This window comes from Ammospiza caudacuta, chromosome 9, assembly GCF_027887145.1.
Source record: "Ammospiza caudacuta isolate bAmmCau1 chromosome 9, bAmmCau1.pri, whole genome shotgun sequence".
Lineage (NCBI taxonomy): Eukaryota > Metazoa > Chordata > Aves > Passeriformes > Passerellidae > Ammospiza > Ammospiza caudacuta.
The window spans coordinates 35,634,606-35,655,404 of NC_080601.1; the positions used below are offsets into that span (position 1 = coordinate 35,634,606).

Sequence of the window (20,799 nt, forward strand, 5' to 3'; positions counted from 1 at the left end):
TATTTAAGGGCAAAAATCAATACTCACAAGGTTTTATAACTGGAGTTATGGAGTTGAACAAATCCTTTTCCAATGAGCATTCTTTGTTTCTCTCTCTTTTTTTTTTGCCCCCCAGTATGCTTGTGATATCCAGGCTGAGGTGGTGGGGAAACCATCCAAAAGGTTTTTTGAGTCAGCCCTGGCAGAACTGGGAGTTCCACCAGAGCAGGTAAGGGTGAGGTGCCATGCCCAGGGGCTGTGCCAGATGTTTGTGCCCACTTTTGCTTTTTTCCTGCTTTGCTGTAGCTGTGGAAAGTTACAGAAGAGGCTGAAGGGGAGAGAATGTGACCAGGACTCAATGCCTAGAGAGGCAAAAGAGGTGCCCTAATGCCTGGCAGTCTGCTTGGAGACTGGTGGCTGCAGGGTGATGGAATTGATCCCAAAATGTCCTCTATTTCCTGTGCTCTCACACTGACTAGCTTTTTTTAGTAAAAGAAAAAGGCAGAAGAAAAAATATTTTATCATTTTGGTGAATAGGAAGCACTGACTGACCCCAAAACCCCCTCCTGAATTTCTGGCTTTGCAGAAACATGCTGTGCTTCCTCAGCACAGCCCATTTTCCCCTCTCTGTAGTTGTTCCAGCTCCTCTTTATTGATTTGTTGTTCTGTCACACAGGACATAAGGATGAGTATGAGAAGCCTCACAAACAGCAGTGAATTACAGCACAATAATTCCATCAGGGGGGTTTGGGTGACATTATAAACAACAGGAGGGAAGTTTGGGGTGGCTTGTAGGTCCCTGGAGCCTGGAGATGAAATTATGGCCCTGTAATTCAGCATGTGCTTGGGTTTTGCTTTATTACAGAGTGGGGAGATGGAAAAGACCTAGTGGGCCATGTAATCCATCTCCTTCCCCATGCAGGAGTGTTCCCTGCTCCACAGTTATTAATGTTTTGTCCACAGCAGTTTTCAGAGAGCCAAACAACTGTCAGTGCCCTGGGGATGGTGTTCAGCTCCGTGGGTCTTGGGGGAAGGCAGCTTTTCCTGAGATTTATCAGGATATTTCCCTTTTAAACTGCATCTTCTTATTTCTAGTTTTACTCTAGTTAACAACCAAAATAACTTCCTGGACATTTTCTTCATCCATCCAGTTATGTCTAGACTTGTTATCATTGCAGAAGGTTTTTTTTTGCCAAAACTGTGCTTTATTTCTGCTGCTTCCCTCCATTCAATCCCCCTCCTTTTTGCTGTGCTCCCTTCAATCTGTCCATATCCTCCCAGGAATTAGATATCCCAGTCTGGAGTGTCCCTGGAACATCCCAGGTGCAGAACTCCTGTCTCTGATCCTTGCCCCAGGGAACAAACCTGATGTGATGCATCCCCAGGCTGGCAAAGCTGCTCCCATAGGGCTCCCATCAGCTTCAGGAGTGTTTGTTTTGGGTACAGAAAGGCAGGAATAGTCCCCAGAAGAGATTATTTACTCATTCTCCACTCTTTGCCATGTCTGCTGCTCGTGCCTAACTTACGTTTTGTCAGAGTTTTGGCTTTTCATCATATTGTTTCTTGTGGTAAATGCCATTAATTTGTTGTACTGATATATCTAGTTTGTAAGTATAGTATTTTATATTTAGAGAGTTTGTAGGTGAAGGGATTGTGCTTCTAACCAAGGAGGAGTGCAGCAGACACCACTGGATAAAGGCACCAGTCACTCCATGCTTTCCACCATGGAAACAATAAACCACACTGCTGGAGTTGAAGCCTGGATCATGATTCACACATGTGTAGGAGGAACAATTTCCAAACAAGCAAACTGCCTTAATTCTGGCATCTTTTCCTAAGTTTTGCTTGACCTTGTGACTTTAATGTATTTTTGAGGAAGGATTTGCAGGTTGGTTTAGTTCGTGGTACACGGTAATAAAACCTCATTATTTTCAGTTTCAAACCTCAGTATAGCCACTTCAGTAAGTTTCTGTAATGCACTGCATTACATTTTAATCTTTCTCCTGGACAAATTCTGCATTTGTAGTAACATGACAGGGCCTGGTTTTACTTTGCTTTGCTTTTACAAAATGTTTATTCCGATAATTTATTCCACCTGTGGAATGCATTTAATCCATACCATCATTAAACCATTTTAGATGAGCTGTGCTTTTGAAAACATGCTACAATTTTCTTTCACTTGGCTTTTAATGAAAAATACCTTTTTAATAAAGCTGTCTCACCACAGTAATTTGAGACAGTGGCAATTCTGAAATTCCTCAAGCTGCTTTAATCAATAAAGTTATCACCAGTCATTTCCCTTGATAACTGCTTCTTGCTGAGACCCTGACTCTGCCTTCTGCTGCTGAGATGTTTTCAGCCTGCACTTAGAATAAGAGAAACTCCCTAAAGTCCAATTTTCATTTTAACCTTTCCTCAATGGCCTAGAAATAACAGATTGCCAGTATTACTTTAATAGATTGGAAATTTAAACCTCTTAGAGGTAACCAGACCTATCTTACAATTCAGAGCTATGACAAAGAATAACACATCTTAAAGGTTACTGAAATGCCTAATTCATGTGTTTTAAGGCAGCTGTTAACAGTGGATGATTTTTACAGCTTTACAATAAAACCTAAATAATGTTAAGGTTCTGGTAGTTTTATATAATCATAAAAAGTTCTCTCTGTAGCAAGTTATCCTGCTTTAATGGGAGTTATGGCAGGTCATGCTGGAGTCCATAAACTGCTGGTAGTTAAGCAATTCCCATTGCTGCCACCTGCAAGCCTCGGGTGGGAGTTAGTGGTGCATGAGAGCAGAGAGAGATCACCCAGGGGTGGCACGGGGCACCTGCTCCTGGGCCAGCAAACCCTCCTTGCCCACCAGCCCAACAGGGCAGGATCCTCCATCCCAAAATAAACGTGCCCAAGGGAAGTTTGAAGCTTCAGGCCAGCTGAAATCTTAGTGAGAGCTGTCTGGCCCTGCACCTTTGGAGTTCTGAGATAGAAACAAAATTAACAGTAATGTGGGATCCTCAAGCCTGGATATTATTCCTTGGGTGAAGGAGGACAGGGAGAAAAGTAAATGTGTTGTATTTCTGGTGTGAAGTGATTTAATAGATCAAGGTGCGGTGTGTAAGCTTTACTTCCTCATGGTCCTAGCACATTTAGCTTAAGGTTGTTAAATCTACAGCAAAAAATCTGTTCAGGCATAAATATGTCTGACTCTAGAAGCATTCTCTGTGCTAAATATTCTGGTAGAATTAGCGCACTGCCTTCTGTGCATCTCTGTTCGCATCCTGCATGGGCTCCAGCCTCCAAAATCCCCATCTGAGGGATGGCTAAATCAGGGTGTTCTCCTCTTTCTGCCTCCTTCATTTCCTTACTCTGTAATTCCTTTTCTGATCAGACATTTTCCTGTGACCAGTTAATGAATGCTGAACTCTGTTTGTGGACAAAACCTACCTGAGGTTCCCACTCACCACCCCAACAGCATCTCTAAATATTTATTGGTTTTGGCTGCTCAGGGTCTGTGGCACAGACAGCACCAGTTGCACAGCTGACTGTGGAGATTATATTTTGCCTTTCCACCCCAAATTCCTAGGAATTGTGTTGATCTCCTCTGTTCTCCCTGCCCCTCTGGGCTGAGTCTGGTGGAACCCTTTGAGAGCAGTGTTTTCCCTCAGCTTTGGCACATGTGCTTTATTTGCTGTGTCTGTACAGCCACACACCACCTCTCACCATCTTAGGGAAATTGAAATTACACCCAGAGACTCACTGCATTTTTTGTTCTCCTTCTTTTTAGTTAATTTGTAGCCAATTTTAAAAAAAGTAACTTTTGCAGAAGGATTGAACGGATTAATGGTGTGATCCCTGTGTAAAATGTGAACACAAATGGAGATCTTTTCATTCCAGCTTCCAGTGGCTATGTGACCTTTCAGTTTTATATCTTTCTCTCTCTTCTTACCATATTGCAGTCAGAGAGGAAGTTAAACCCAGGTTTGACAGGTGGAGTTTTTTTATTTCCCTTGACAGCGCACCTCCTGACCTCTATCTTCTTGCCAATGATTTTTTTAAATCCTAAATGATTTTGGAATAATTGCTCCTCCTTTAGTGATTATTGCCCTTCACTGATAGTAAATCTGTGAAATCCCTGGGGGCTGGAGCACGTTTTTGTATGCGTGTGCCACAAGCTGGCCTGGACAGGCATCGCTGCTCCGCTGCAGCTGCACTTGCAGAGCTGCAGAGTCCTGCAGGGAAACTTCCCTGGATGGGGTCAAATGCAGCCCTGGTGAGCAGGAGAGGGCTTGCACGGAGAGGCTGCCCTGCTCTGCCCTTTTTTGTCACAGGAAATTCTTTTCAGGGTTATTAGGACTGAAGTTGCCTTTACATCCCGAATGTTGGGGTTTGGGCTGAGCGAGTGCATGAGGTGGTGCAGGTCTGTTCCCTCTCACCCTCAGGGAGGTGTTGGGAGGAATTCTGTAAGAAAAGGGAATTAAAATCTCTTAAAGCCAGTGGTTGAGAGTGATTAAATATCCTGGAGAAGCTTGAGGGGAATTGGTAATGGTGCCTGGCTGGCGATGGTGTTGCCAGGTTCTTGCAGCTCTCCATGCAACCATGGAATTATTCTCTTTTCCTTATCCACATTTACATGCTTTATTTCCTTATTACTTAACTCTAACCTATCATTTTCTCCCCATTTCATGCTGAATTTCTGGTTTGGAAGAGCACTAAGGAAAGGTGAACCATCTACAGGAGAAGCTGTCCCAGATTTACATGTTTGTGGCTCAGTTTGGTTTATGAATCCTCTCAGAAAATTTAGGTATATCCTGAGATTTCCTTTGCATGCAATGTAATACGTGGGAGAAGATCCTGTTGCAATTAGATAATTCATAAAAATAGCTGTGGAAGTTTAGTATTTTTATTCTTCAAACAAAACAGAGCTGGGGAAGGAATGGAAATTCAGGAAGAGGTGTCTGGAGCTGGAAGGTATTATGGTTGTGAAAGCCAGGCAGTTAAATTCATGAAGCAAAACACTGATTTAAAAGATGAAAATAAAATAGTTAAAGATGCAGCTAACTCTGTATTAGACAAAATTCAACTTCAATACAAAAGTAAAAAAAAAAAATCTGATAGATAAACCACATTACAGACTTCCAAATCTGTGCCTCCCCAGTTTTAGGTGCTGCCTCTGTTCTCTGCAGAATAATCCAGAACACGTTTGGGAGGTATAAAGCTGATTTTTTTGATCGTTAATGGAAAACGCTGTTTTGTGTATATACTGGATTTTGTTGAAACTATAAAATGGCATTCCCCCAATCATTTTAAATTTGAAGAATAGAATAAATACAGTAATTTGTAATGCAGGATGATGAGCACTTGAAATTTTGGTGATGTGATTGTCAACAGAAAGGACCCCTTGGCTGATGCACTCAGATCTAATAAATATCTTTAACAGAGGCAGGAAGGTGCTCTGTGCACTCTTTTTGTCAAGCAGCAGACAAATCGTAGCACAACCAGTTACTTTTTTGGTAATCCATTCACTTTTGTTAATTAATATTGGCATATACTTAAACTGATAGTAACACAAACAGTGCTAGGCTTGTACACATTGTGTCATTCTGTGCAAAAATGTATAAATTCCATTTTGCAGTGATTTCCTGAATTTCTGTATCAACCTGAGAACAGGTTGGGATCAAGCTCTCAGTGATTACAAGCTTAAGCTTTTGACCAGCCTGTAGAACACCAGATTTAAGAAGTTAAGCTTAATTTAAGCTGCTTGGAGCATAGCAGGAATGGATTGTTATGAAGGGAAGAGGCCTAACTTCATAAAACTCACCATTTTCTTTCAACTGTGCCCCAAATCCCTTTGATTTGTGTGATTGATTACAAACTGCACAGGTGTGTGCTGTGCCAGTTCACTGCTGGAGGAGCTGTGGCATGAATTTCCCTCAGGGCAGGATGACTTTTAATCAATACGGTGACAATATTATCGTGTTTAATTTGTCCAGTGGCAGCATTAGGCCTCAGATCAAGCTGTTTGTTATGTCAGGGGAGGGTGACAGATGGCAGAAATGAACTTTTCCTGTATTTCACTGCCCTGACAGGCCATCATGATCGGGGATGACATTGTGAGTGATGTCGGGGGAGCCCAGCAGTGCGGGATGCGAGCGCTGCAGGTGCGGACGGGCAAGTTCAGGTCAGTGCTTACCCTGCTCCTCCAGAGCACAGCCTCAAGGCTTTGTCCCTGCCTTTTCCCATCCTTTTCCCTTGTTCTCAATGTGGGTTTGCATTTCTTGTCTGCCCAAATACCTCCTTGTGCAGCACAGGCTTGGGTGGATGCTGGTATTTTCTTGTAGGAAAACACTGTGTGAAAGTTGCAGGAAGGGGAGGACAGACTGTCTTTGATCTTTTGAAGAAATACTTTCTGCTAAATTCCTGCTGTATTTATCTTCATCAGAGCACATAGAGCTTGTGTATTTCCTGGGGTTTGCTTATTTTTTTTCTGCTGCTGCATGAAAGTGTTGTACACTTGATATAAGACATGTCTGAAACCTATGACAGGGGTTATATTATTGGGATTATAAAATTAGACTGTTGACTCAGCCATCCCTGTGGGTCATTCCTCCCTCACAGCTTTAGGAAGGGCTCCATATGTCTGCCCTTCCCTCCAGACACACATTCAGCCCTGAGGTGTCTGAAACACAAGAGCTGCTTCCCCAGCGCTCACCTTGCCAGAGTGCAGGGTCCTGTAGGGTCATCCCTGGCTCCAAAAGCAAACCTGTCCTTGTGCTGCTGTCCCCATGGTCTGTGCTCTCACTGAGCTGCCACAGGCCAGCTGCTGAGGGGGCACAGAGTGCACCTCTAAACAGGACATGGCCAGTGCTGAGCAGGTTGGGTTTGAGGGCAGCTCAAGGTGGCTCCAAATGCAGTGCAGAGACCTGTCCCTCCACTTGACATTGTGATCCCAACACCAAAATCTCATTTTAGCCATCTCCCCTTACCCAGAACCATGCCTCCTTGTAGAATGGTTCAGCCACACCCTTTGCCATCTGATGTCATTTGTATTTTCAGTTTTTCTTCACTCTGAAATACTGAGACTATAAAGGAGGGATACAGCACATGGCAATTATGCTTGCCATTAACTATCTGAAAAGTTATTTTGCTTGTTTCCAAGTCAATCTGTTCATAAATTTTCCTTTTTAGTTTGTGTAAGGTGATAAAATAATACCCTGTGCCTGAATTCTAATGGACCAGTAAGTGATGGTTTCTGAGGAAAAAAAGTCAGGTACAGTGTATTGTATTTTCTAAAATTTTAAGATAGTACATCTGAAAATCGGATATGTGTCTGAATAAAGCTTGGGAAATCTCAAAGATTAAAAAATTATGCTTTTGGGATTATTTGTCTGTAATCTTTTTATTCCCAGGAGCTGGACTTGATGATTCATGCAGGTCCCTTCCAACTCAGGACTTTCTGTGGCTATAATCCCATAAGGTTCCTAATGGAGAAAATAAGGATTCAGTGGTTGATTTTATGCTGATGTGAATGGAATCACTTTGCAAAGCCCCATTTTGTTGCCACACAGATCCAGGTGCCAGCAAAGAAGGTACCTTTGCACACAGCGGTGAATTAGGTCTTTGCTGCTGACCAGATATCTCCTGTTCTGTACTTTACCCATCATGAAATGTGTCATGAAATGGTGATGTTGCATCCACACTGCTCAGGCAGCTGGCACAAACTCTGTGCACACAAACACACATAAATGTGTGTAATCCTATGCTAGAGAGGCATTTTCTTGTGTCAAGTTCGAGTCATGAACTCACAGCTGAAAGGAGTAGCTGGCTGTCCTGGATGGGGAACAAAGATTTTGTTTCCTGTTTCAGTGTGGGGTTGGTGCTTTCTCAGCCCAGGCACTGTTGCAGAGCAGTCAGACACAGATGAGTGTCTCTCTCAGTTCCCTGTGTTGTGCCAGGCCTGCTCTCAGCACTGGGAGTAGAATGAAGTAACTCCCGTTTGCCAGGAGAGGTCAGAGGTGTATCTGTATTTTTCAGAATGACTTATTTAGTACGCTTAGAAAATCAAGGCACACGGTGAGGAGAGACAGAAAATAACAAGGGATGGGCAAGATAAATCAAAAATAAATAAAATGTAATTATTTGGTGGTGAGGTTAGCTTAAAATCTGATATATAAGATATACAACGGTGGTATCTTTGCCTTTAGCCTTTGATGACAGAGAGTTCTGTGCTACACCCGAGCACCTCTGGATGGCATCATTGGCTCATGCACACTGTCAGCCACGGCCTGGGGCTTCCCCACCATCCTGGCTGTTTGTCCAAAACTCCTTTAAAGCACAGAGCTGCCAGGGCTTTGCTGCAGGTGTTGGTGGAGTGCTGGGATTGCCACAAGTTTCAATAACAGCACCACTGAATGGTTTGGGCTGGGGTTGTCCCCCTCCTTCCTCACCCAAAGGATGTCCCCAGCTGCACAAGGGTGCTTGGGGCAGCTCTCCTGCTTTTTCAGGGCTCAGTGCAGTTTACATGAACATTTTAGGAAAAGGTTTTTTCCCCCAGAGGGTGCTGGCACTGCCCAGGCTCCCCAGGGAATGGGCACAGCCCCAGGGCTGCACAGCTCCAGGAGAGTTTGGACAATGCTCCCAAGGACAGGGTGGGATTGTTGGGGTGTCTGTGCAGGGCCAGGAGCTGCACTGAGTATCCCTGGGTCACTTCTAGCTCAGGATGCTCTCTGATTCTACACCTCTGTGGTTTTCAAGGTCTGCTGCCCACCCAGGTTATGCAGGGATGTGCCCTGGCGTTGCCTCCTCCCCAGGCTCTCACCCCCCTGACCTCAGCTAAGCCTCTCCACTCCTGGCTGTTCCCAGCACCAGATTCAAAATATGGATTAAACATTCAGTTTTGCACCACCTTGCGTGGAGTCCTGCAAGTTGGCTCTTTTGTCTTGCTTCTCTTGGATCTTTAAAGTCAATTAAAACCTGTGCAGCCTGTTTCCTTTAATGTGACACACACATTAAAGCGCATTTCCTTTAATGTGACACACTTTGCCTGTTTCCCTCCATCTCAAATGTTGAACTCTTCCTCAGCAGCCAAAGCAGGCATAGATCAGTCCCAGAAAAGCTATAAATAATGAAACAGAATAAATCTGCTGGCACAGATCAGAGCAAAAGTTGGGAAGGTGAGGGGATGAGATCGGTGTGTTGGGTGACCTGACACAGGGTGAATAGCTGTGCTGGCCTTTCCTGGTGTAAATTCCATTTGCAAAGGGTCAGTCTGGGCTGCAGGTTTCTCCTGTCTTTTTGTCCCATGGCCAGGACAGACCAGGCCATTGCTGCAGGCTCCTGAGGGCTGTGGGATTTGTCAGCACTGGGAAATGTGGTGCCAGTTCCAGAATTTCTGTGCACACCTGGCCACATCTTTCCCATCTAGGGAAGAACATGTTCTTGTCTTCCAGCTCAGGGCATGTGCTAATTCCACTTGCAGCTAATTGGCCTTGACATCAAACCAATGATTCCCACAATAACTATTGATTCTGCAATGCTGTGTAATATCCTCATTCCTTTTTGTAGCCTGCAAGTTAGAGCAGAGAAAAAATTACTTTGAGGCTTTTCCAAGTGTCTCCCTGTACCTCTGGAAGCAGCTTCCAGGTGCATCAGATGGATCTTGGTAGGGGGTGAGAATTGCTTCCCCCCTTCTACTCGTTGTTATTTAGAGATTTTGATTTGTAAATTTGTAAATGATGAATTTTTCCATTGCTGGTGTGTGGTAGCAGCCAGGAGTGTTCATGGCTCACTGCCCCTGCTCACCTGTGAGTTTTTTTAGAGATTTTGATTTGTAAATTTGTAAATGATGAATTTTTCCATTGCTGATGTGTGGTAGCAGCCAGGAGTGTTCATGGCCCACTGCCCCTGCTCACCTGAGAGCTCTGGGCTGGCTTTGGAATGTGGCAGTGGGGATTCATCCCCTCTCAGTGCCCACCTGGGCTTTCCTTCCTTGGATCAGGGATTTATCTATGGCCATGGCTGATGCTGACATCAGTGAACATCCCTGAGGTGCCTCATTGCAGACATCAAGGGTTCCCCAGGGATGGAGCCCCTGGGAGCTGCCATCTCCTGCCAGCTCTGCCACTGCTCTCAGAACTGGGTCAGGTTACTTCATGTGTCCCTACTTTTTAATTATCCTCTGAGAATAATTACCCTGACTTCCTTAATAAAGTGGCTTGTGATCTGCTCCTCTTGCCTGGTTAAAGAAATCACACAGAATTTGTAGTGAATTTGCTTTCCAGGAGAGAAATCAAAATGTGACCAAGACAGAAGTTGGGGCAGAGAAATCTTTTAGGCTAAGGATTGGGAAAAACAGGTTCTGTCATTAAATGGAGTTATAAAAGTATTCTTAAAAAATATTCCACACATGGTAAATTCACTGCTGTCACTGTGTAATTCAGTGACACTCATGACAATTTCTGTGCAGAAATAGTCACCTCTTGCTGCTCTGCAGAGCAGGAGCATCCCTCCACCCCCCCTTTCCTGCTCCCCGTGTTACCAACCAGCCAAGATGAACAATTTTAGGAGTTCTTTCCCATCTCCTGGGTACCAGCAGTGTGCAATGAGAATGAGCAGGCAGACACTCCCTTTGTGCAGGAACACAGCCAGAGGCATTCCTAGGGCCTCACATCCTGATCATTAAACCAGTTTCAAGTATTAAATGGAAAGAGTTCCAACCCACATTTGCACTGTGAAAAGTTGTATTACCTGTCTGTGTGTGTGTGTGTATATATATATATATATATATATATATATATAAAAAATAACTTTTATAATAAGTTATACAGTAAGTATAAATATATAATAATACATATAATCATATATAATATACAATAATAATATATAACACACAAAAGTTCTATAATAAGTTATACAATATATATATATAGTATAACTTATTATAAAAGTTGTATTCATGTTGGTTAATGTCTTAAGCAATGTTTATTAAAGCTGGAGTCAGTGAGTTGGTTGTGATGGCTGATTGCAGGCAGGGCCAAGGCACAGCCTTATCACCCTTTATTGCATATTTAAATGATGGTTTGCTCTGTCTGTGAGAGGATCTTCACATGGTTTTATCAATTGCTTCACCACAGTTTGGTTACCATAATATTTGAATCAGCTTTGCAGAGGAAGCTCAGAGTAAATCCTGCAGTGCCTTAGTGTGCACAGCCTTCCACCTTCCCAGTATATTCCAGTGTCCAGTCACAGAAATTACTAACTCATGCATAAATTTAATTATCTTCAGCCTAAAAGGGAAGTGGGAGTTTGAGGGGGGTTTATTAGCAGGTAATTTATTTATTGGTAGCATAACAAACGTCGAGGGAGCAGTGTGTGCTCAGGACACACCTGAATATCAGAAAAAAGATCAATCTGCAATGAGAGCAGGAGAAATAAAGGAGGAATGAGTCAGGTGAGTGAGGAAAAGCAATATTCCTCAGGAGCTGTCCCATGGCAGACCCTGCAGTCAGCTGTGTCACCTGCAGCCCTGGGAAGGGAAGGGAAGGGAAGGGAAGGGAAGGGAAGGGAAGGGAAGGGAAGGGAAGGGAAGGGAAGGGAAGGGAAGGGAAGGGAAGGGAAGGTGCACTTTGCAGAGCAGGCTGGCACTGACCACATCAGCTGCAATTCTGCTTCCCCTCTTGCCTCACATCCTCCCAGCTCAGAGGCAGCTCAGGTTTCTGTTTCTCCTCTTCTGAGGCTGGTAAAGGCTGCAAGGGGAGGAGCTGGTGCCAGTTTGTGCCACCTGAAGCCAGAGGCAGCAGGACCTGGGGGCACACGTGGCTCAGCTGGTTTGGGATATGGGACCAAAGCACTTCCAGGCCCTCTCTGACAGCACCCAAGGCCAATGGCCTTTCTTCTTTCATTCCCTTCTGCTCTGGAGCCTGGCTGTCTTGGCAGGACGTGCTCTGGCAGCCTGGGCTGGCAGCCGCCCTCCTGCCCTGCCTGAGCAGCACCAGAGCCCTTGGCAGCTGCTTGTCCACAGTGTTTTCCTTTCCCTCCTGCCTGCAGTTCCTGAGCTGAGCTGCTGCTGGGGCAGTTCAGGGCTTTTCCAGGGCTTCCACAGGCTGTGTCCACCTGCACAGCACCTGTGACCTGAGCAGCACAGCCCAGGGGATGCTCCTCACTGATTTTTATCCCTATTTTTATCCCTTTTCTCAGCAGAAGGTTGCAGTGAAGCATTCCCCAGTGAAAGGAGCCTTTCTTGTCCCTTGCAGAGCGCTGAGCTGCATCAGCTTGTCCAGCCTTTGGCAGCATTGATGAATTCCATGCCAATGGAAAACCAGTTTATTTCCTTGAAAATGCAGATGAGAGTGCTGAAATGTGCTGTAGAAAGGGCACAGCTGCACAATTAGGGTTTCATTAGAGATTTCCCTTTTTTTAAAGCACAGGTTCCTCCTCTCTGCTTGTCTTTTCCTGTAGCTCAATGTCCTCCAGGCTCTTTGGTGCTGCAAGGAGTCCTCTCAGACTGCTCTGATTGATAAAACCAAGGCAGAGCATTGTTCTCAAAGGCAGAGAGAAGCGAATAAGAGAGAGACAGGGCACGTCAGCTGCTGATGTAACTCCCTTGCAGCAAATGGTTCAATATCTGAAGTTTAATCTGGCTTGTGCTGTAAACATGCTCAGGAGCAGCAGTGCCTTGTGCTGGCACCCTGCAAGCACAGAACACCTGGGCATTCCTATTTAAATGCTGCTCTGTGTGCCCATGGATGCTGGAGAGTCCCTGCAGGCTTAGGCAGTGACATTTATTTTTTTTCTCTATGAGTGGGTTCAGAATGGCTGCCTTCCATCCCTGGAAGTGTCCAAGGCCAGGTTGGACAGAGCTTGGAGCAAGCTGGGACAGTGGAAGGTGTCCCAGAAGGTGGAACTGAGTGGGATTTAAGGTCCCTTCCAACCCAAACCAATCAATTCTGTGATTCCAGCAGCTGCACGGGGGATGCAGGTTTTGTTGGGGGAACAGGGGCTGCCAGCCCCAAGCCACAGGAGCTGCTGCCCTCCCGCAGCCTCTGCTGGGCTGGCTTTCACCCCTTTGGGAGGGTGATGGGGCTCACAGAGTTAAAAAGAAAGCAGCAGCAGGGCCAGCTGTGGGTGTGCTGCAGCCTGGGATGTGTGAGGGTGCTGCTGTGCTGCAGCAGGAGCTCCAGTGCAGGGTGGGTGACAGAAGGGTTTGGGGTGTCCCTGTCCCTGCTCTGGCTGGGTGCACACAGCCTGCAGCTGGCCTGGGACGTGACTCACAGTCACACTTTGCCCCCAAACCATCCCAATTGTCACTTGTCTGTGGTTTGCTGTGGCTGTCACAGCGGGGTTGGTTCCACCTCAGCCCTGCTGAGAGGAGCTGGTTCAGCACACGGGGCTGCTGCTGCTGCCTGGGGGCTGCATCCTCTGGGCCTTTGAGCCAAAAGCCTCCCTGCAAACAGGGTGTGTGCTGGGAGGGGCAGAGCAGGAGCCTGGCTGCTCTTTGGGTGGATCTGCAGCTCATCCCAAAAGCTTTTCCTTCCTTCACTTGCTTAAATGGCCACAGCACAGGCACTGCTGATCAGGTGCTGCAATTAGGGAAATTAGTGCAGTGAGTCTGATGAGGAGCAGCTGGAGGGGCTCAGCCTGCAGAAAAGGGAGCTCAGGGGGGACCTTCTTGGTCTGTAACTGCTTGGGAGGAGAGTGCAGCCAGGTGAGTGTCAGCCTCTTCTCCCAGGTGACAACAGGACAATTGGAAATGACCTCAAGCTGTGCCTGGGGTGAATTAGATTGGATTTTGGGGAAAATTTCTTGACAAAAAGAAATTTTCAGAGAGCAGTGGTGGAGTCTCCATCCCTGGAGGGATTTAAAAGCTGTGTGGATGTGGCACCTGGGGACATGAGGCAGTGGCACTCACAGGAATTTGGGAGGCAGGGTGGGCTGATGGAGCTGTCAGAGCCAGGTGGGAGCTCCCATCCCCATTCCCAGTGCAGACTGAGGGGACACATTTCTCACTGGGAATTTCCAGAGGGCACTGTGGGCAGCACACAGCCAGCAGACTCGTGGAATAACAAGAACTGTCCAGCTCAGCTGTTGGCTGCACAACAGAGCTCAGGCCTAAAAATAGGAGGATGTCTGACCCCAAAGTGAAGGATTTTCACTTGAAACCCAGCCTGGCGCCTACCCAGGGTGACATCATCCAGAGGGGAAGTTGGAAAAGCTTCCAAACTCGTTGCTTTCCGTGGAGAAGTGCTAAATGCATGTGTCAGCAGATAATCAAACAGCACATTTGCCGTGGCCATGAATCAGGGGAGAGAGGGAAGGACCTGAAGGGGGAGGAACAGGATTGGAGCTGCAGGTTGGAAAGGAGTTTTGGGAGTGTTGTCTGTGTATAACTTGAGGATAAATGATAAAGTCAATTCAGGCTGAGTCTGCCCTGTGAAGATGACATTTTCCTTTCCTTTGAAGTGTGCTAAAAGTTACTGTGCTGCTCCCAAGGCTCTGGCTGTGAAACCACCCGGTGGTGTGTGGTGATATTGGCCACAGCTGTGCATGATTTGGATTTGCAAGTGCATGGACACTGCTGGAGGTGGCCATGGAAGCACCTGAGATGGCCAGGTGCTGACTGACTGCCTTGGTTTTGGTGCTGTGATATTTGAAACAGCTTTTCCCAGGCTAACCTTCAGGGATTTGATCCAAATCTGTGCTCACATGGCATGGGTGACCTTGCTGTTCTTGTTCTGTGCTTGAACACGGTTCCTCATGCTTCTGTGCTGAGCTGCTTTTTCTTGTGTAACAGTGACAGTGTGTACAAAATGTGGTGGCAGTTTTCTTCTGGAACTTGGGGTCTTTTCCCTGTGGATGCTGCCAGGCAGCTCCTGTGCTCCCCCTCTAACAAGGACACTTTTCCCTCAGTGCTGAAATCTGCAGCTCTTTGCAGAGGATGAAAGCTGAGTGTGATATGGGGACTCTCCTCTGTCTGTTTTCCTTCTGCCTTTTAAACTCTCATTATGTATTTATGATGCTGTTGTAGCAGGGATGCCTGGAGCACAACCATGGGCACTGTTTGGTCTCTGGGTCCCCAGTGAAGCTGGAAAAGCTGCTGTTGTTGTGTAAACACTGTGTCAGGAGCTGATTCCATGTGTGCTGCTGGGCGTTTTCACCCCACTCTGATAATGAAGAGGGAAAGAGTTTTACCGTGTCAACACAGACATCTGATAGGAAACCAATGTATTGGGTAGAGACTGAGAATGGGGTTCAGGCACAGCAGCCCTTCCTTCTTGGGGTTTTAGCGCTCTGAGATCATTACAGCAGTGACACTGGCTGTGTGACACTGGGAAATGATGTTGCAGAGGTGAGCCTGGGGCAGGCAATGATACCCAGGCAGGGTCAGGAATTTAATTCCACGCCAGCATCAAATACAAGGACGTCAAGCTGCCAGACAGGGGATTGACCAGTTTTTTCCATGGTTTACCTTTTTTCTGCATGAAATCTTGAAGCCTGACCCAGGGACAGATCTCTGCTTGCAGGCAGGCAGTGAAACCTCTGAGCTTTTGATCCCTGGCACTCCTGATGAGGCACAGCCCAATTGGAGCAGCTGGGTGAGTGGCAAGGGCTAAACCTGAGCAGCTGGGGTAAATCTGGCACTGCAGGAGTGAATGGCAGCCCTGCTGCAGCTCCAGCACAGACCTTTCATTCCAGTGAGCATTAGTGGAGCTGACAGACGTGAGAGTGAGCACATGCTGCACGAGCCAGCTCTCGTTCTTGCAAACGGAGCACTTTTAGTTTTCCTTGCTGCTTGAGATGTTCTAGCAAACACTCGACTTCCCTGTCATCCTTAAACTATGTGGAGAGGTGGGGAGTTGCCTTTTTACCCAAGCAAATGGGCTTCTGCTTTGAAAAGTCCCTTCTGCAGTTTTTGGCATGACTGATCACTCTGTGCTCAACAGCCCCTGAGCTTCGTGATGCAGTAGTTTTGCACAAAGCTGTATTCTTATGTGCATAAGCTTTTGGAGTTCTTTGAAAACACATCCCTAGATGTCTGTGCTGTGGTTTTAAGGGAGATGAGCCTTGCCTGGCAGGAGGGAGGGGGTTCTGGGCTGGTGAGACAGTGGACAGAGTCGCTGGCAGACACACGGCGCTGGCCAGCGCTGCTGCACGTAGCACAAGCTCTCAGATCACATGCAGATAAAAATACTGCATATTAAAAGACCATTACAGCATGAATTGAGCCATATTGTGCATTTACTCTGAGGAGCAGTGCTTGATGAAACACATCCCCTTCCCTGTGCTGAATCCTCATTTCCCCATTGCACACTTGTGGGGGACTCACAGGACAACACCTTCCCCTCTCCATTCTTTATTTTTCTGTTGTTTTTCTGATGGTTAAACACAAACATTAATGCATTTATTTCTGGAGCAGAGCTCTGCAGTCCCTCCCTGTGCAGGAGGCAGAGCTCAGAGCTGGCACTGCCCACAGGGCTGAGCGCTCACGTGCTCGCTCTGAAGGGACGCGAGCATTTTGTGCAAACATATGTTGGAAATGCCACTCGTGACCGCCTCAGGGGCAGCGTGTGGGCTCAGCCCTGCTGCAGATGGACTCCCAGCTGGCCCTGGGCAGGCACTCAGAAAATCCCAGTGCCCTGAGGAAAGCCTGGGAATCACAGAGTGGCGGGGCAGAGGGAGAACCCGCTCCTCTGCGGGCAGCACTGACCTTTGTCATCACCAAAGCATCCCTGCCTCCCTCCATCAGCAGCAGGGATCAGGCACAGGGGCTGCTCTCCCTCCATCAGCAGCAGGGATCAGGCACAGGAGCTGCTCTCCCTCCATCAGCAGAGGGATCACTCACAGGAGCTGCTCTCCCTCCATCAGCAGCAGGGATCACTCACAGGGGCTGCTCTCCCTCCATCAGCAGAGGGATCAGGCACAGGGGCTGCTCTCCCTCCATCAGCAGAGGGATCACTCACAGGAGCTGCTCTCCCTCCATCAGCAGAGGGATCAGGCACAGGGGCTGCTCTCCCTCCATCAGCAGAGGGATCAGGCACAGGGGCTGCTCTTCTCTGGGGGCTCCTCTTCCCCCTGTCCTCGCTGCTGGGAGAGCAGGGAGAGGACAGGTTTTGGCTGAGGATGTGGAGGCCAGCTCCTGTTCATACAAATTGGGTACAAAGACCTCAGTGGAAAGAGGGTGGAAAAAAACCTTGTCTGCATTTCAATCAGCCTAATTAAAGTGGCTTTTTGCAGGGGCTGGCAGGCCCAGAGTGATTTGTGCAATTAATGCCTTTTGTGTTTGTGTGGTGGGGTTTTTTCTTACCTCACTCGTTTATGGGACCATCACCTCTGTGTAATCTGTGCTTTTAGGGTTAGAAATGAGGGGCTGGATCCTCAGCTGCTTCAAGGAGTGGAGTAAATGGGGAGAGCTCTGCTGATTTACACCTGTGCTGCTCTGGATGCCTGGAAATAGCTTAGCAAGTGTAAAAGAGGGAATAAGAAAGGTTTCTCCATCCATCTGGAACACATTGCATCCATCAGGGGAAGGAGAGGCATTTGTGAGAGTGAACGCTTCATTTATCAGTGCATGAGCTATTGAAAAGCCTGGATGTAGCTGGGATAATTAGAACCCAGATTAGTCTTCTTGGAATGGAAAAGTAACAACAATCCCAATTTTACCAAATCCTCTGAAATTTATTGCCTATTTGTTTAACACCCCAGACCCTTTCCTACAGCAGGGGATCTGACAGATTTATGGAGGTGCAGTTTGGTAATCTGAATACTTGGGAGTTCATCTGCTCTGGTTATTTTCACTGTCACCACTTGGAGGCCGTGGGAACTGGGGATGCACATGGGAGCACAGGCCAAGCATCAGCTGGAGACACTCAGAGCATTCTCCTTCCACTGGGCTCTGCAGGTGAGGAGGACCTGGCCAGCTTCAGCTGTGGGTGGGAAGGGAACAAAGCTCCTTCCTTCCCCTCTTCAGCACCTTCCCATTTTTATTTCCTGAATATTTGGGGTTTTTTTCCCCTGCATGTTTCCCCCATCCCTGGAAATGTCCAAGGCCAGGCTGAATGGGGTTGGTTTGGAGCAACCTGGTCTAGTAGAAGGTGTTGTCACAGACATCTTTTATGAAAAATCCTTTCCTTAGGATTTTTCCTCCTGAGAAGCTGGGAGGCCTCAGGACCAAAATGCAAACAATGGTTATCTGCTGCTGTGGAATGCAACAGGTGCATCTGTGATTGGTCTCATGTGGTTGTTTCTAATTAATGGCCAATCACAGTCAGCTGGCTTGGACTCTCTGTCCGAGCCACAAACCTTTGTTATTCATTCCCTTCTATTCTTAGCTTAGCTAGCCTTCTGAGATGAAACCTTTTCTTCTATTCTTTTAGTATAATTTTAATGTAATATATATCATAAAATAATAAATCAAGCCTTCTGAAGCATGGAGTCAGGTCCTCATCTTTTCCCTCAACATGAGACCCCTGTGAACACTGTCACAGGACAGGAGAAACAATTTTATAGATAAGGAACAATAAACAACCTTGAGAATGAGAACTGAAGAATTCTGACTCCTTCTTTGAGCACCAGGCTGGGAAAAGAGACTTTCTAACACATCTTGGGGCCAGTCTGAGCAGTGGAGACCCTGAGACAATCAGGGGCACAGGAAGGGCTGGGATGTGTCTGGGGTGTACAGGAGGCTCCAGTGTCCCTGCTGCCACAGCAGTGTCCTCACAGTGCTGTGCTCCAGCTCCTGTGCTGCCATTCCCCTGTACCTGATCACATTTCTGCAGGCATCCAAGCCCTGCAAAGCTGGGGTGAGCTGTTGGATGGTGTGGGATTTGTGGTTTATGGGGGAACATCAGTGCTTTGTCACCTGGAAGTTACAAAACAGTTGGTCTGAGTGAGACAAAAGAAGGAGTCTTTGCATGTGCTTGGGGAAATGCTGGGGAGCAACAAAAAATGAACCTCCCTTTTTCCAGAGCAGAAGAAATCCCCTCAGTGCCAGCCCTGCTCCACATTTAACCCTCCTTAGGCAGATTGCTGATCCTGGAGCCAGCAGCAGCTCCAAGGGTGAGGAAGAGGAAATCAAAGCCACTCCTGAGCTTTTTATATCTCCCAGGTTTCCTGCTGCAGCCCTGGCAGAGGTGGTGCCAGCCAGGGCTGTGGCAGGGGCTGAGGCTCCTGCTGCCAGCTGTGCAGCAGCTGTGGAACAGGGAGTGCTGCCATCTGTGTGGAGAGATGAGCAGGTCTGGTCCCTCCCTGTCTGAAGCCAGTGGGAGCCTCCCCATCACTCCTGACAAGCTGGAAAACATCTTGCACCTCCCAAATCTAATATCTTGCACCTCCCAAATCTTCCTGTTCTTTTTTTTACTTTTAAAACATCACAGCCCACACTGACAAGAGGCAGGGATGTTCCTGAAATCCTGACCTGGGATTGTTCTCAGCTGCAAAATGCTGTGGCAGTGTTTGTGCTCTGTCTTGGGAGGGGATTTTCATGCTGTGTAAATGTGAGGTGTCTCAGAAGTTGCTCTTGGGGGGTTTTGGGAAGTGCAGTAAAGGAGATGCTAAATAGGGTGGTGGAGGAGGGTGGGATGGAGTGACTCCCTTGGCCTCCATCAGTGCCTGGACCCTCTGCTCCAGGTGCAGTGAGCATCATTGAGCTCCAAATGCTGCACCCTCCTCCCACACCCTGCTGTGGCCATTCCCAGGAGCTCTGTCCCTGCCAAAGCACAGCCTGTCACCAGCAGGAGAGGAAAACCAAAAGGAAGCAGTGGAGTTTGCCATAGAAACATTCAAACCTTAACCCAGGCTGAATAATGATGCAGAGTGTCATTCCATGCTGCCTGGATGGGAAGGAGCTGCTGGGTCTGATGGGAATGGATGAACAGCTCTGCAGCTCAGGTCCCTGGGGTTGTCCCAGTGCCTGTCCCTGCCTGGCTGCAGGCTGCTCAGGGAGGGGATTTTGGTTGTTCAGGTGTCTTGATGGGACTCTCTGTGCCAGCCCCAGCATGGGATGGGATTCTCTGTGCCAGCCCCAGTTCCTGCTGGCTTCAGGGAGGGTCTGCAGAGGCACATCAGCAGTGCCAGCAGCTCCAGCTTCCTCTGACACTGCCTGCCTGCTCTCACACTTCCTATACACAGAATTCACAGAATCACAGGGTTGGAAGAGACCTTGAAGATCATGGAGTCCAACCCAGCCCCAACACCTCAGCTAAACCCAGTGCCGCATCCAGACTCTGTTAAACACACCCAGGGATTATATCCTTCTCCTGGGAGCAGAAATCATCTCTCTATGGCTCTGGGCAGACCAGGAAAATCAAAAGCTTCCCTCAGTGCCCTCTGTGATGCTGGCATTGTGCCCTGCTTGCCAGAGCTCCTCCTGCCCAGGGTGGCATTGCTGAGGAGGGTCCCCCTTGCTGGGGGCTGAGCTGTCCCCGCTCAGTCCCTGCTGGGTGCTGTGCCCAGTCCCTGCTGCATGCTGTGGGGGCACATCCCAGGCAGTGCTGCCCAGGGAAAGCCAGGCCCTGCTCAGAACCCCTCAGGGACAGGCTGTGCTCACCCTCTGACCTCCCCTGGGCAACGGGGAAGGTGCAGGGAGGTGTTTGGGGGAAGAGCAAACCCAGCCAGTGCTGCTGGGGAGCAATCAGAGCACTGGCCCTGCTCTGAGCCAAACCCACACACACAGCCAGGCAGGCTCTGTCCAAGAGAGCAGCACTCAGGGAAGAACTGACAGAAGAAGCTGAGCTGCTTGTCCCAGCTCACATCCAGCCCTGTTTTCCAAAGGGAGAACTCCACACTCCTGTAGGGGTGGCTGGAGACAAACCCCATCCCTCAGCCCCTCGCA

At 47.6% G+C, this 20,799-nt stretch overlaps 1 protein-coding gene across 1 annotated transcript in view; it reads left to right on the forward strand.

Moving 5' to 3' along the window:
* LHPP (phospholysine phosphohistidine inorganic pyrophosphate phosphatase) overlaps positions 1-20,799 on the forward strand; it is a 77,209-nt gene that overhangs the window by 18,174 nt on the left and 38,236 nt on the right. The window contains exons 5-6 of the mRNA XM_058810518.1: positions 116-208; positions 6,065-6,156. Coding sequence (XP_058666501.1) covers positions 116-208; positions 6,065-6,156 — 185 coding nt within the window. The remainder of the gene's footprint in view (positions 1-115; positions 209-6,064; positions 6,157-20,799) is intronic.